Raw genomic sequence first — 16775 nt, forward strand, 5'->3', positions numbered from 1 at the left:
GCTGGTAGTTTCGAACCGCTGACCTTAAGGTTCGCAGCCGGATTCGTAACCACTACACTCCCAGAGCTCCTTCAATAAGAAGTTAAAAATAATAAGAGGGGTGTTGGCAAAAGAATGACAGATAGAAAGAGAGAGAGAGGGATAGCTGCCAATAAGTCAGCTCTGCAGACAAGAACACAATGTTGCCCAGTTCTGCATCATCCTCACCAGCAGTGGTGGGTTCGAATCCACTGTTGCAGTTGTTAAACCAGTTTGTCTTTCAAAGGTCTCTCTTGTCCCCACAGCACCTCTACTTCCTGAAGCCCAATGCACTCCTCTTGAGACTGATTCTTCCTGACAGTGTCAGAATACATCTGAAGTAAAAACTCATGTGGAATTGTTCACTACAGATGAGTAAACACAGATAAGTCCGAGCTGACTTGCTGACTGGGTACTCCATCCCTGTCAGGGATTACAAATTTGAAAAGGGGCTTTGATTCCATAGGAAGGTGCCATGGGGTTGAGAGAAAGACAGATGCCAGCCATAGCTAGAAGCAAATTTTTTGAGGTGGTTACAAAATGGGAAACTATTCACTACACATTTAGTATTGTTGTTGTTGTTGTTGTTGTTGTTGTTGTGAAGTATCATTAATTCCAACTCACAGAAACCCTGTTGGAGAGAGTAGAAGTGCTCCACAGGGTTTCTGAAGCCATCAATCTTTCTGGAAGCAGATTGACTCAACTGTTTCCCAAGGAGTGGCTGGTGCGTTTGAGCTACTAGCCCACTGCACTCCAGGGTTCCATAAAGAATTAGATAGCGTCAGTATTTTATGCCTTTCCATTGCCTTTTATCACTCCCCTTTGATCATTTCGAGTGCTTTTACTTACTAAGACCTTCCGAAATCTTATTGCAACATCAGGCTTAGGGTTTCCAAGGAGTTGTTTGTGGGTTTGAAACACCAACTTTGTAATTAGCAGTGCAGTGCTTATCCTACAGTGCAATGCCAGGTTAGTAAATAAGCACAAGTAAATCTGTGCTTACCTTGCTGTTGAGTAATCTGAAATTGCTTGTTGATGGTATGGCCGAAGCGGTGAGTTGCATGATGCTCTGTAGTGATCCTGAAGGTTTTCAATTGGCTAATCTTCAGAAGTATTGCCAGGTCTTTCTTCCTAGTCTTACTGTGAAGCTCGGATGAAACCTGGCTACCCTGGGTGACCCTACCAATATTTGAAATACCAGTGGTATAGCTTCCAGTGTCACAGCAACATGCAAGCCACCACATTATGACGCAATGACACATGGGTGTGGAGAATTGTGTGTTGTCTTAGAGTCAGTTCCAACCCATGGTGACCCTGTATTGTGTTTCTGCGGCTGCAAATCTTCATGGAAGCAGAAAGCCTCATCTTTCTACCTGAGAGCGGCTGGGGGATTCAAACTGCTGCCCTTGTGGTCAGCCGCCCAACGTACAACCCACAACCCCACCAGAGCTTCTTGGTGGAGAATTAGGTATTAAAGCCAAAACAAAAAACAAGTTCACTGCCATCAAGTGGGTTCTGGCTCCCAGCAATCCTGGAAGACATAGGGGAACTGCTGCACAGGGTTTCTGAGGTCGTAAACCTTTACCGAAACAGACTGACTCATCTTTTTCCCAAGCAGCGGTTGGTGGGTTTGAACCACTAATCCACTGTGCCACAAGGTTGCCATTGAAAATGAGATAGAGTTGTATTTTATGTTTTTATAATGCTTCTTATCACTCCCCTTTGATCATTTAACGTGCTTTTAATTACTAAGACTTTTTGAAATCTTGTTGCAACATCAGGCATTTTGGTTTCTAATCTAGAAAATTACATCATTAAATACCATTTATAGATAACCACTCCAAGGCAATGGGTTGATTCACAGATACCCAATAATCTAATCTACTTGGCCTTTGATTCATAAATTATCAGTTGGGTTTTATGGCCCCTAAGTCCCATGGATGGAACCAAACTTAAGTTTATTCTGCCCCACCTTAGTCTAAGGACATTGGCATAGTTTTTGAAATTGTATTTTCGACTTTCTGGGTGTGGCCAGCATTTTTCATTCAGGTGACCTCCTCCTTGACCCCTACTCCTGAGCAGTTGTGTTTCTCATAGACCATACTCCGTGCCACAGGGCTGGGCTAACAGGCATTGAGAAAACCCAGTAGGAACATGGCCCCTGAACATTTTCTCTACCAACATCATGCATTTCTGTAAGAGTAGAGCTGCAAGGAACTTTTCAAAACCATCTAGTTAAGCCTTTGGGAGGATAACGGACTTGTCCAAGTTCTCAAAGTGTGGGACCAGTGTTACAGTTTAAGCCTCGTGACTTTCTCCATAATTACAATACCATCTCAGGTTGAAACTGGGGGAGCCTGTCCCCTGAATCCAGAATGGCTTTGTCCGTAACTCTGTCTGGGGCAAGGAAAAGGTCACCTGGGTATCTGACAGAGAGCCACAAGGTCTGTCCACCAATCCCCTGCCACCAGCCACATCCACTGAGGTATCTTATCTTATGTTCTAGGAAAGAGCGAGGGAAGGCTGACCACAGTAAAACCAAGTACCTACTTGAGTCCTGTGTTAAGAGTCTTGGTTCACAGAGATGGCGAGAGAAGAAGAGAGAGGAATAGGGACATACCTCACCCAGAGGTGGACTCCGGTCTCCCACCCTACCATAGAGAAAGGGAAAGACTTACACAGATGATTGCATCCAAGAAGCGGCTTGCAAAAGAAACACTGTGGGACAGACTTTTGACTTGATTTGGACAAAAAGACGATGAATGAATACCTGCTCTGGAAACTGTCTACATGCAGTCCACACTGGAAACAACCGGCTCACCCGACATCAGTACTGTGCTCTTATCCTTTTCACTCCCGTTGGTTCTACTGTGAGGCCACCATATCATTTCTTATTCCTGCCATTTGCATCTTCTCTTTCTTTTGTTGCCAGTGGTTTATCCATTCTGTGTATCCTTTCAAAGAACCACCTTATTGATTCTTTCCACTTCATTTAGTTCTGCTCTAACCTATGTTATTTCTTTTTTTTTGGTGGTTGTAGGCTAACTTTGTTGCTCTTGTTTTAATCATTGGAAAAGTTGGGTTAAGGTGTTGATTTTGGGTTCTTCTAATTTGGATGTGTGCATTTATCGCTATAAATTGCACTCTGAGCGCGGCTTTTGCTGCGTCCCAAGGGTTTTGGTATGTAGTATTTTCGTTCAAGGATCTTTTTTTCTCATTTCTAATTTCTTGTATTACCCAGTAGATTTTAACCAGGGTGTTATTCAGTTTCCATGAATTTGATCTTTCCCTTGATCTTTTTGCTGTTTTCTAGTTTTATGGCATTGTGATCAGAGAAGATGCTTTGTAGTAGGTTGATGTTTTAAAACGTATTAAAGTTTGCTCTGTGGCCTAACATATGGTCTTTCTGGAGAAAGTTCCATGTGTATTGATTGACTTGTTATTAGACTGGGGGGTCTGTATGTATCGATGAAGTCAAATCGGTTGATTGTATTGTTCATTTCTTCTGTGTCTTTGTTGAGATTCTTTCTAGTTGTTTGGTCCTTCCTCGGAAGTGGTGCATTAAAATCTCCTGCTACTATCACAGAATTGTCTCCTTATTCAGTTCTACTGGAGTTTGATTTACATATTTTGAGGCTCTTCCATTGGGAGCATCGATATTTATTATGGTTCTGTCCTCTTGTTCAATTGACCCTGTAATCATGATCTGCAAATGTCCTTATTTCCTCTTATGCTGGTTTTTGCCTTAAAACCTATTTTATCAGAGATTAGTATTGCCACTCATGCTCATTTTTTATTGCCATTAGTTTGATATATTTTCCATCCTTTGATTTTTAGTCTTTGTGTGTAAGATGTGTCTTTTGTAGATAGCATATTGAAGAATCCTGTTTTCTTCTCCACTTGTCTACCCTTGGTCTCTTGACCAAGTACATTTAATCCATTTATATTCAGTGTGATTATTGATAGGGTATTTTAAATGCAGCATTATACTCACATTAGGGGTTGTTGTTGTTGTTGTTAGGTGCCATCAAGTTGGTGCCGACCCATAGCAACTTTACGCACAGCAGAACGAAACACGGCCTGATTCTAGGCCAACCTCACTCTTGTTGCCACGCTTGAGTCCATCGATGCTGCCACTTGGCCAATCCATCTCATTGGGGGTCTTCCTCTTTTTCTCTGACCCTCCACCTTATCCTCCTCCAGCAACTGGTCCCTTCTGACAATACGTCTGAAGTATGAGAGACAAAGTTTGGCCATCCTAGCCTCCAAGGAGTACTCGGGCTGCACTTCTTCCAACACAGATCTATTGGTTCTTTTGGCAGCCCATGGCACTTTCAATATTCTTCTCCAACACCATAACTCAAAGGCATCAGTTAATTAAATGTTTGAGCAAATATAACAGGCTAATTTTTAAGTTGATAAATTTGTATGGCCCACAAAGGATACTATAAATATCCAAATGACACTTGGATTGGAAGAAAGAATCCCCATCCCCACCTTACAACACCACCAACAAAGAGTTGGCAAATGAATTATAGACAAATTTGCAGAAAAGAACCCTAAAACTAAAGCAAGTATAAATTCAATTGTATGATATATTATTTTTATTATATTTTATAACATACCTACTACATTGTATGGAGTCTTGGTGTGGTGCCATAGGATAAGCATGCAAGCTTAAGGTCTGTTTGAACTGTAAGGTCGGCAGTTCAAACTCACCAGATGCTCCTCAGAAACCCTATACAAAGTCTCTATGAGTCAGAACCAACTGGATGGCACTTAACAACAACAAACTATATGTGGGAATCCTAATGCCTATACTTGTGGATACAGTCTGATCTACATCCAGTGTAATGTCATTGAATTACGAATTGCTTTCCACAATGTTTCTAACATAATCTAATCACCTTTCATAACGCAATTCTATGTCATATAATCAATAGATCAACTGAGGTCATACCAGCGTAGGGTGGACCCTAAACCTAATCACTTGTGAATTATACACAGAACAACAGAGACACACACACAAGGGAAGAGAGATGTCAAAGCCCCCAAAATCAGATCTACTGCCATGAGTCTGTTCCAATCATAGTGACCCTGCAGGACACAGTGTCGTTGTAAAGTTCTGTCAAGTTGGTTCTGACTCACAGCGATGAGTGGCTGGTGGGTTGAAGCTGGCAGTCCAGTGCTTACCCTACAGCACCACACCAGTTAGAACAGAGTAGAACTACACTACCCTGTAGTATTTCCAAGGCTATAAATCTTTATGGACGCTGACTGCCACATCTTCTTCCCTCCAAGTGGCTGGTGGGCTTGATCTGCTGACATTGTGGTTAGTAGCAGAGTACTTTAACCACTGTGCCACCAGGACTCCTGTATAAGCCAAAAAAAAACCACCCCAGGGGATGCTCAGAGCTACCAACAAGAAAGGCACCGATAGCTGAGACTCTGATTTGGGCCTTTAGCCTCCAGAAGGATGAGAAAGTCCATTTCTGGTCTTTAAAGTTCTCCACTTGTGGTATCTGTGTCACAGCGGCACCAAGAGACTAAGACACAGAGGTAAAATGCTGGGGGGAGAAAGTATCACGGGGGGCGTCGGGCAGCTAAATCGTACAAGTATCATGTTAGTTTTTGAAATTGTGGTGTTTGTGGTCTTTATCTGCTTTTAAAAATCTGTTATTTGTTATGATTTCTTTTTCAATCTAAAGAAATATTGATGGTTGTCCATAATTTTATACTCACAGCTTTGCATTCTTTTTCTTAAAGGGGACACCAAGAACTAAAGAAGCTGCCAGCTGCCCAAAATCTAGAGCAGTCCTGAGAGTAGATCCAAAACCAATACTAAAGGCAGGGAACACTGGAGAAATGGATCGGGGCGGGGGAGTGAGGAGGGAAGGGCTGGAGGGTCCACAGGCAGGAATTTCCTGGGAAGCTGAAGGAACTCTAGGGAGTCAAGTTTGGATGGGTGGGATGGTGGAGGTGTTAAAGGAGACCGTTGTGGAAACGGAATGGAAGGGTCCCAAAGACACATTCCCCGTCAGTTGAAGGATGGTACTAGTGAGGAATCATGAAAATACAGTCACTCGCTGGAAGAACAAACAAATGTGTCTTGGAAGAAGTCTAGCCAGAAGGCTCCTTAGAAGAAAGGATAATGAAACTTCGATTCAACCACTTTGGACATAGTATCAGAAGGGACCAGTCTCTGAGAAGGACATCATGCTTGGTAAAGTAGAGGGTCCTCAGAGAAGAAGACCCTCAATGAGATGGATTGTCACAGTGGCAACAACATGGCAACGGTTGTAAGGATGGCACAGGATCAGGCAGTGTTTCATTATATAGTGCGTAGAGTCAATCTGAGTTAGAAGGGAGCAGATGGAACCTAACAATAATATCAACAATAGGCTGAATTGGGCCTCCCAAAAAGCTGTGCTCCAGTCCTAGATACCTGTGAATGTGTCTTTATTTGGAATCAGTGTCTTTGCTTACGTGATTAAGGTATCATGAGGTGACTCTGGAGTTGAGTGGTTCCTACTTCAATATGACTAGCGTCTGTATAAGGTGATGAGAGGAGACGCAGACAGACAGACAAACACAAAGGGAAGACGGCCAAGTGAAGATGGAAACTGAGGCTGGAGCGATGCTTCAACAAGACCAGAAGCTGGAGAGAGGCATGACGCCGACTCTTCCCCATGGCCCTAATGACACCATGATGGCAGACTTGGAGCCTCCAGGAGTGAGAGGGAACATGCTTCTGTTGTTTTAAGCCACCCAGTTTGTGGCAGTTGTTAGGGCAGCTCCAGGACACAAAGACACCATGCATGGCAGTGTTGTGTGGGAGGCCAGCACTAAAGTAACTCAGGCTGACTTGAACAGCACACAGGAACATAAAGAACTTTGTGTTTTTAAAATAACAATAACAAACAAACAGATTCCACTGACTATACCAACTGACCGTCTCAGTAACACAGTATGGAGTATGTGTTGCCTGACCATCTATCTGGACAACATCTGACTGCATATATGTCGGTGGTTCCATCAGATGGTTTTTTAAAGAAAAAGCAATTCTTCTTGGGGTTCTTGTTACCTCTTAATGGTTTTAAAGACTCCAACTCCAACTTACAGTACTGGACCACGGTTGGAGAGAGGCAGGTGAGGCTGAGGTCATGGCTCTGGGTCAGGGTTCTCAGGCTTTGTCTGATGGGTAGGTGGGGCAGGATGTGTTTACTGACTTCTCACTCCACCCCCACTGTCACTGCCTGCAGCCTTCACAGCAGCATTGACAAGGATGAGCAGAAGCAGGTCCCCATAGGTTTGGGGGTGGGGGGTGGGGGTGTTGCTTTATTTAAACTTTTTGTGTGTGAGTTGAGTGAAGGTTACAGCGCACCTCATCAGTTTTGCACTGGACAAATCATACACTTCATTTCATCTCAATGATTGCAATCCCCTCCAGGCAACCTCAGTGAGCCCACTGCCTCCCTGTGCCTCTTGGTTCTGTTCCACCTTCTTTCTCAACCCTTCTGACTTGTGTCTTTAAAGAAATGCTGCCCTTTGGATCTTGAATGGATAGCCATCCCATGGTGTGCCTACCTCACTCACGTGCTCTCCCCCATACATTTACCTCTGAGCTGGACATTAAGTCACGAGGAAGGGTTCAGTTCCAGAACTGAAGAGCGACTGAGGCCCATAGACTTGAGTGCCTCCAGTCTCTTTCTAATGATAAGTCTCGTCTTTCTTATCATTTTGATCATGTAAGGTTTTAGTATGCTGTTCACACAAAGTCCCAATGACATAAATTCCTATTTTACGGAACGTATCACAGATGTTAAGTGCTGTACACCTGTCATGTAAGGGAGAGGGACTCATACTATCATTGGCCTTATTTTATGGGTCCCAGATCATGTTATCTGGCTTCAGACTATCCACTGCCTTGTCTTTCCAGGAGGACATGCCTCTTCTCCCGTCACTGGGAAGCTTCCTGCATGGGAGTCACCATATTCATTGCCCGGTTGGATCCAGGAGTGGGCAGTTGACTTAAGCTTAGCCAATCCAAACACTTCCCTGGAATTTTATAGGTGAGAGCTGTACTCATTTGAGTTGGGTGGTCAGGCAACAGCCCTGCCTAGAGTCACATGAGCCAAGCCAGTCTGTGAGAAGGAAGCTGAGCCAAAGCACAGGAAGCAAGAGACTAGTCCACCTTAGACCAGGGAGAGCCCCCTCCCCACGGAGACTTAGCTCAGTGCTTAAAAGGGTCCCCTCTAGCCTCCTGTGAGCAGGAATCAGCCCACCTTGTGTTTCCTGTCCCTTTCAGTCACAGAAGTCCTGTCCAATAGCCCTTTTCCCTCTTCTAGAGCCTACCTGAGCCCCTTTCCCACATCTGTCAAAATTTAGGTGTGCATACCCCAGGCCTGAAGGAAGGCAGAGGGGCAGCTGTCGAGTGGACTGGTATAGCTGGAAGTGGGTGTGCAGTTGGGGTGTATAGCACATTTATGGGAGACCTTTTATGACTTGGAGACAATCTGGAGTGGGGAAGAGCTGGGGAAGTCCTACATCTCCAGGTCCTAAAGCAGAACTCCAAGGAGTCAGAGAATTCCAGACTCAAACCTGGCTTTCCAAGGCTGTGACGCTGTACGATCAGCACTGGACTGCCAACCACAAGGTCAGTGGTCCAAACCCACCAGCAGCTCCTCGGAAACACTATATAGAGTTGCTAAGAGTCAGAACCGACTTGACGGCACTTAGCAACAATGACCAGCTTGGTTTAAGGAGCCCTGGGAGCATAGTGGGTTACTAGTTAGGCCACTTAACCACAAGGTCGGCAGTTCAAATCTACCAACAGCTCCATGGGAAAAGGAGGAGACTTTCTGTCTCCATAAAGATTTACAGCCTCAGAAACCCTATGTGTCAGAACTGACTTGACGACAGACAATAACCAGAAGCTGGTTTCTGTTTCTGGGTGCTAACTGTTAACGTAGTCAGCTGCTAACTGAATGTTGGATGTTTGAATCCACTCAGAGGTACCTTGGAAGAAAGTCTTGGCAATCTACTTTCAAAAATAAAACTTCAGAAAACACTATGGCACCTGCATACCAGTGTGTTTATTGTAACACGTTTCATAACAGCCAAAAGGTAGAAACCGCCTAGATGTCCACCAACAGGTGAAGGGGTAAACAAGAAGTGATAATGCATAAATGGACTACGGGTCAGCCATAAAGAACTGAGGTCGTGATACACATCCCATGGGCGAACCTTGAAAACATTGTTGTTGTTGTCAAGTGCCATGAAGTCGGTTCCTACCCACAGCGACCCTGTATAGGGTTTCCGAGGAGCAGCTGGTGAGCTTGAACTGCTGATCTTGCAGTTCAAACGGCTTTGCAGTCTGGTGCATTAACTCACAGCGCCCTACCCGGACTCCTTGAAAACATTGTTGTTGTTGTTAGGTGCCATCGAGTCGGTACCGACTCATAGCGACCTTATATGCACAGCAGAATAAAACACTGCCAGATCCTGGGCCAACCTCACGATTGTTGCCACGCTTGAGCCCATTGATACTGCCACTTTGCCAATCCATCTCGCTGGGGGTCTTCCTCTTTCTCTCTGACCCACAACCCTACCAAACATGATATTAAGCTGAATGAAATCAGTCAGTTGCAAAAGGACAAACGTACTGTATATAATCTGATTTATAGGAGATAACAATTGTATATAAACCCGAGGTTACTAATAATTACAGTGGGGAGGCAGAAGGGGATATTGTTAATTAGGGACATTGAGTATTTATGTTAGCAGTCCTGGAATCATTTGGAATGGGATAGTGATAATGGTTGCACAACATGAAAAGCATAATCAATATCACTGAAATATACATGCAGAAACTGTTGCGATGGTAAATGTTTTGTTACCATCCCACTTCACTCCCTCCCTCAAAAACAAAACAAAAAAACAACCATGGCACACAGTTCTATTGTAACACACAGGGGGTGGTCGTGAGTTGGAGTCAGTGGAACAGTAGGTGGTTTGTGTTGTTAATTTAAACTTGATGTGACAGTTAATTGTATGTGTCAACTTAGCTAGGCTATGACTCTCAATTGGTAGACATGTTGCAAGCATTTTCCATTTTGGAGTCTGATGTGAGCAGCCAATCAACTGAAAGGGGAGTTTCCTTGGGGGTGTGGCCTGACTCCAGTATATAAATGGATACTCTGGCAAAACTGTTTCTTTTTCTTGACCCTGCCTGCTTCTCGTTGCTGACTTCTGCTTCTTGGGGGCATAAGCCTGCAGAAGTCTCTAGAATGTGGTCTGACCTCCAGATTTTGGATTTACCAAACCCTGCACTTCTGTGAGCCAGCAGAGGACTCCAGTCTGTCACTTGACCTACAGATTTTGGGTTAGTCAGTCCCTGCAAACCATGTGAGCCAGCAGAGGTCTTCAGCCCATCACCTGACTCAGAGATGTGTGACTTTCCACCCACAATCACATGACTCATTTCCTCACAGTTGTGCAAGCTATTTCCTTGAAGTCCATTGCTCTCTATGTAGTCCCAGTGTGGCACTGTGGGTTAATGCGCTGGACTGCAAAGTCGGTTTGAACCGTAAGGTCTGTGGTTCAAGCTCACCAGCTGCTCCTCAGAAACCCTATACAGGGTCACTATGGATCAGAACGAACTTGATGGCACTTAACAACAACATATTTATAGATGCTTCACTGGTTTTGCTCCTCAAGGGAATCCAGACTGTGACACTCAACTTAGTGTCACTAACTGTCCATCAGTTAGACACAGAGTGTGAGTCTCCATTTTATATTCTTGCCCCAAGCCTGAGAGGGATGAGACATAGAGAGAGGGTCCTGGTCACCATATTCCTGACACCTAGATGCACCCAGCCTCTCTCTGGGTTTGATCTTAAAAGTTAACGAAGACCATATTTTTACCTAAGCTAATCACATTCAATCAAGAATCCAGCTAAGACAGGTAGTAAGCGTTGGAGCTAGAACTTGAACCGGCTCTGACCCCCTAATCTTGTGCTTCCTCTTTAATACTATGCCAACTTCCTAACATCTCTCCAGCTACCAGCCAAGCATACCTGCTGCTACCCTGACAGGTGGGGGCAGTGGTTGTTCACTGATAGAATTCTAGCCTTCCATGAGGGAAGCCTGGATTGATCTTCAGTCAGTGCTGCTCTGCACAGCCATCGCCCGCCCGTGGATATATAAGTGGAGGCTTGCATGCTGCTATGATGCTCAAGATGGACTAGGAAAAAGGACCTGGAGACTTACTTCCCAAAGTCAGCCAATGGAAGTCCTATGGTCAATCCGCAATCAATCAAGTGTTGTGCCTCATTGCACATGGGGCTGACATGGTGGCAGCTGCAAAAACAACAACCCTGGCAGGGAAAAGTCTGAACCTGCATGAGATCCCTCCACTCACCTGACCCCTAGGAACACTTGCAGGAGAGTGCAGATGCCAGAGACGAAGAAAATGGTGCTGATGAGGTAGCTCTGGGCCAGGGGGTCATGCTGCAGGCACAGGTCTTTCGCCAGGATGAGAGGGACCGCCACGAGCCCTCCCAGGGCTGTGAGGAAGTGCTGTGGGCAGAGGGGAATCCTGGAGACACTGCTATCCCTTAGGCTCACCAGCCCACCCTCCCTCCACGGTGGAGCCAGGCAGCCAGTGGGGGAGCAGGGCCCTGCTGCCCTGGGCAAGAAACCAAGGTCGATACACACAGGACAATGTGCCAGGTCCCCAGCAGGGGAAGGCAGAAACCCAAAACCAATCCATTCCTGCCGACTGATCATGGTTCATGGTTACTCAGAATAAAACAAGGTGCCCAGTGAGGGCCAGGCCACTGACAAGGAAGACCCGAGCCTGTGCTTTTAGCTACTGGCCAAGGGCTGTTTGCGTTCCCTGAGAGAACAGGATTCTACCTGTTTGTTCTTGTTCTGGGCAGGGCTGAATCTACAACAGTGAGAAGGGGATAGATTAGATAGAAATTAGATAGATAGATAGATAGATAGATAGATAGATAGATAGATAGATGATAGATTGATAGATAGATAGATAGATAGATAGATAGATAGATAGATAGATAGATAGAAATAAGAACCATTTAACTTTGATCAGGGAATATTCTGGAACAGGTTGACCAGTTTGATCAGCACTGATCTCTGGAGATAGTAAAAAGTAGGAATGAGATGTGGGGGGTGGGGGCTGGGGGCAGAAAACTTTAAACTCCCACTGAAAGGCACAGGTTGCCTCTTTTTGTGTTTTCTTTGGTTCATCCAGAAGGTGCAATAAACAGACTATGGTCAAATAGGCGTTGGCTACCACTTGGGGAGGGCAAGTTTCCAGAGAAGAAATGTCTGTACCTTTGTAGGAGGACCTGTACATTCTTGCTATTGTTCTGATGTCCTACTGGAATCAGTGACATGTGAAAGTCCAGGGCCTCTGTGACCTGCTGCCCGCTCAGCCCGCACAGGCCACCAGATTCTAGGCCAGGACTCCACCATGGTTTCGTAGCCCATCTTGTACCAGGCCCAGAGACACTGCCCAACCAAGTGATCAAATAACTCTCTTGACCCCAAGAATGCTAGGCATCTGGGTGGAAGCGGAGTGACAACAAGACGCTGCCGCTGGTAGGCTGACATTCAGGATGCAGACTTGGCCCAGTTCCTCTCCCAACCAAGCCCACTACGTTCGAGTCAGTTCTAACTCACACAGCCACCGTGCAGCACAGAGTAAGGAGATTTAACAGTGCTGTAGGCTAACTACTAGACTGTTAAACTATAAGGTTGGCAGTTCAAACCCACCAGCTACTCCAGGGGAGAAAGATGAAGCTTTCTGTTCCCATAAAGATTTACAGCCTTGGAAACCCTATAGTGTGTCACTGTGAGTCAGAACTGACTCCATGGCAGGGAGCAGTGCTAGCAATAGTGGTGGCAGTGGTGATGGTCGTGATGGCGGCGGTGGTGGTTGTGGTGGTCATGAAGTGGTGTTGGTGGTAGTGGTCGTGGTAGTAGTAATGATGGTGATGGCGGCGGTGGTGGTTGTGGTGGTCATGAAGTGGTGTTGGTGGTAGTGGTCGTGGTAGTAGTAATGATGGTGATGGCGGCGGTGGTGGTAGTAGTAATGGTGATAATAATGGTGCTGGTGGTGGTGGTCATGGTAGCAATGGTGATGGTGGTGGTGGTGGTTGTGAAGCGGTTTGGTGGTAACAGGAGTAGCAGTGGTGGAAGGTATGGGACAGGGGAGAACCACTCATGGTATGTTCCCAAGGCTGTAACCTTTGCCGAAGTAGACAGCTACATTTCCCTCCCATGACCTGTTGGCTGGCAGTGCAACTCTGAACCCTCTCCCAGGATTACTAGGGAAAGAAGCCCACCCAAGGGCATCAGGCCTCTAACCAGCTCAGTGGCCCCACCCAAGAGAACAACGGCCTGATCTAGACAGAGAACCCTTTGGTTCCCACTCCTAAATCCTAGAAAGTGAAGCCAGAACAGCCTTGAGCGACTCTGGAGTCCAACAATATCAGTAACTCACAGTTTTGATGTTGACCAGTTTGACCTGGGGGTCTCTGGGGAGAGCAAACAGTTAATCTGTTCAGCTGTTAACCAAAAGGTTGGAGGCTTGAGGCCACCCAGAGGAGCCTCAGAAGAAAGTCCTGGCTATTGACTTCTGAAAGAACAAAGCTATTGAAAGCTCTATGGAGCGCACTTCTCCTCTGACATCCATGGGTTGCCATGAGTCTGCGTCTGCTCTACTGGTACTGCTAGTTAGACCTAGGTGTGTGTGGATGTGGCTTTGGAAACAGGGCCTCTTGGACCCACAGCTTCCTGGGTGGCATTACCTGGATCCCCAAAAAGATGCAGAGGTACCAGGGCGGGATGTCCAGGATGTCATAGGCCAGGTGGCTACTGCTGGGTTTGTTGGCCTGCCCATCCTTCTTGCTGTCTTGACCATCCGGGTGGGAGCTAAGCACATCAACACTGCTCTGTTGGGAGCAAGAACAGGACATTTCTGGGCATTTCTAGAGGAATCTCTTCTGATTTCAGCAGGAGGGTCGGTCTTCCAGAGGCAGGAGACTGTAGATGGGGTGGGGGTGGGGGAGCTGTTGACCTGCTAAGGCCCCTGGGTGGCTCAGACTGTTTGGTCTTCACTAAATGTTTGTGGTTCACACTCATAGTGGTACCGCAGAAGATAGGCTTGGCTATCTTGCCGCCGTACGGTTCCAGCCAGGAAGCTCTATGAAGCTGTTCTCATGTTGTCACCAGGAGTCAGAACTGGTTTCTTGGTTGACTGGGGACTTCAAGATTCAAAAGACAGTGGCGTTCTGTAGGCTTACCCCCTTGAACTACACTTCGTTTTACTGCACTCTGCAGACACTGAATTTTTAACAAATTGAAGTTTTGTGGCGCTGAGTAAGCCAAACAGTGCCATTTTTTTCAACAGCAGGTGTTCATTGTGTCTTTTGTTCATTCTCACAAAATTTCAAACTTTTTATTAACACTATTGAACACGTAAGAGACTACAGTATAGTGTCAACATAACTTTTATATGCATTGCTGTGTTGTTATTGTTAAGTGCCATCAAGTTGATTCTGACCCATAGTGACCCTGTATAGGGTTTCCACGGAGCATCTGGTGAGCTTGAACCACCGACCTCACAGTTCAAACGACTTTGCAGTCTGACGCATTAGCCCAACTCATGTATTCCCTTGATGAGACACTTGCTTTACTGAGGTGGTCTAGAGCCACACCCATGATATCGCTGAGATGTGCCTATAGGAAGGGGCTTCAGAAAAAATGGAATGAAAAGACGATGGAATATTTCCACAGACTTTTTGAAGTCCCATCATACTATGCATCTGCACAGGGCCTCCACAGGAAGTCTGGGGGCTTTGCCAGTGGAGGGGAGTTTAGTAGAGAAGGGGCTCTGTGGGGCAGGGGGCAGGCCAACACCAATCAGAAAATGGCCAGGTTTCCCTCCCAGGCAGCAGGTAAGTGCCTCATTGCCCTCTGGGTGTGTGCTCTGCAGTCCTGTGCTTCCATCTGCCAAAGCGTACAGCATAGTATGCTTAACAAATCAGATTCTTTCTTGTTCACCTCTTCCTTTGGGTTCCCAGAATGCATTGCATGTGCCTGCCTTTGCTTCATCCCCTCAAATTCTAGAGCGTCCCCAGCATGTCAAAAATACTTCCTCAATGGAAACTCAATGAATGAATGGAAGGGTAGATGAATGGATGGATGGATTGACAGATGGACCGGTGAATGGATGATGGGTGGGTGGGTGCATAGGTGAAACATACAAACATAAGTACAGTGCATATAGAATATCTTAGGGTCACTACTTACCTTCCTGTAGTTTAACCAAGATTAGCTTCAAATTATAACTGACCCCTCCAATCTATAGGCTGTATAGGTTACCAACCTAGGGCAAATTACTAATATTTCAAAGCCTCACTCTTTTCATTGACCTAACAAGAAATGTCAATAGTACATCCCTCAGAGATAGCTGAGATAAGTAAATCGGAGCATGAGACACACCATTCAATGCTTGGCACAGAGTAATTGTCCAATAAATGTTAGTAGTTATCATTATGAGCTCTCCGAGCCCCTGACTCAATACTTTGGACACACATCTAGGGCAGACAATCAGGGGTTCTTCAGTGATACAGAATTTTAAGTTAAGAAGACTGCTAACTGAAAGGTTGACAGTTCAAACCCACTCACAGGCACCTCGAAAGAAAGACCAGGCTAAATCCTTCTGAAAGTCACAGTTCTGCTTCATGATACATGAGCTTGTTAAGAGTTGGAGGTCATTTGATGGCACCTGGTTTGCTTTGAGTTTCTGGCTTCAGGTTTGTGAGTGGACAGAACAGGAGAGAAGGTCTCCAGAGTGGCCAAGGAGCAGCCCCAATGTGAAGGTCTATGGCTCTCAGCGACACGCCCACTGCATTCCTGGGACGGGTCACATCGCAGGCAGGCTCTGAACCAAAGGTAGTGCGCATTTGTCAGAGAGCTTTCTGGAAAGGGTGCTGACGTCACCCTCTTTGTCTAAGTGCCCTTTACACCAACAGCAGCAACCCAAACAGGTAGAAAACACAGCAGTCCTTCAGAAAACCGAATCTTCACCCCACTTCCTATGATGTTCTTTGGGCTTCTGACAGGTGACAGAAGGACGCTAAGAGAATTCTGAAGAAAGGAATGGAAAAGGTGTCTCTGGGGCACCTCCCATGAGTTCTCAGAAGAGGGTGCCCAGGGAGCAGTTCTGTCCCACAGACTTGGTGGCTGGGTCTCATGGGGCTGGGGCCCGGGACAGGAGATTGGAAAACTTTTCCCCAGAGGTGGGCAGTGACAAAGGCAAAGGGGCTCCACTCACCCAGCCTCTCCTTTTCAGGTGGCCAGCACAGGCTGGTGAGGGCAGTAAGGGGTTAATGGCCAGCTGAAGAGGCCTGGTGGGCCACCCTGACTTTATGTCTCAAGGCTTCAGGCTTCTCAACTGTTAAATGGGTACAGCCTGCTTTGCTTCAGGGAATCTTCAAGGAGCAAACAGAGCTCCCTGGTCAGTGGTTCTGTTTACCACAGAGCCATTGTCCCTGGAGACAGCAGGCCCTGAGGTTGGAACTGGGCTCTGAGGTGTGTGAGCAGGTGGGGGCGGCCCCACCCCCGGCAGCTCTCCCCAAGTTGGCTCCCTCTTCCCTCCCCTCTCCCCTACCAACACTACTCACCAGGGGGTTGGGGTGCTCACAGTTGATGGCAGGGTTCAT

At 46.2% G+C, this 16775-nt stretch overlaps 1 protein-coding gene across 1 annotated transcript in view; it reads right to left on the minus strand.

Annotated features, from left to right (window-relative positions):
* The window catches only part of LOC102826350 (solute carrier family 23 member 2-like), a 42508-nt gene extending 25733 nt beyond the window's left edge, over positions 1 to 16775 (minus strand). The window contains exons 1-3 of the mRNA XM_006861235.1: positions 16737 to 16775; positions 13857 to 14000; positions 11441 to 11598 (exon numbers count right to left, since the gene is read on the minus strand). Of these exons, the coding sequence (XP_006861297.1) occupies positions 11441 to 11598; positions 13857 to 14000; positions 16737 to 16775 (341 nt within the window). The remainder of the gene's footprint in view (positions 1 to 11440; positions 11599 to 13856; positions 14001 to 16736) is intronic.

This window comes from Chrysochloris asiatica, unplaced genomic scaffold (genome assembly GCF_000296735.1).
Source record: "Chrysochloris asiatica unplaced genomic scaffold, ChrAsi1.0 scaffold00041, whole genome shotgun sequence".
Classification (NCBI taxonomy): Eukaryota; Metazoa; Chordata; class Mammalia; order Afrosoricida; family Chrysochloridae; genus Chrysochloris; species Chrysochloris asiatica.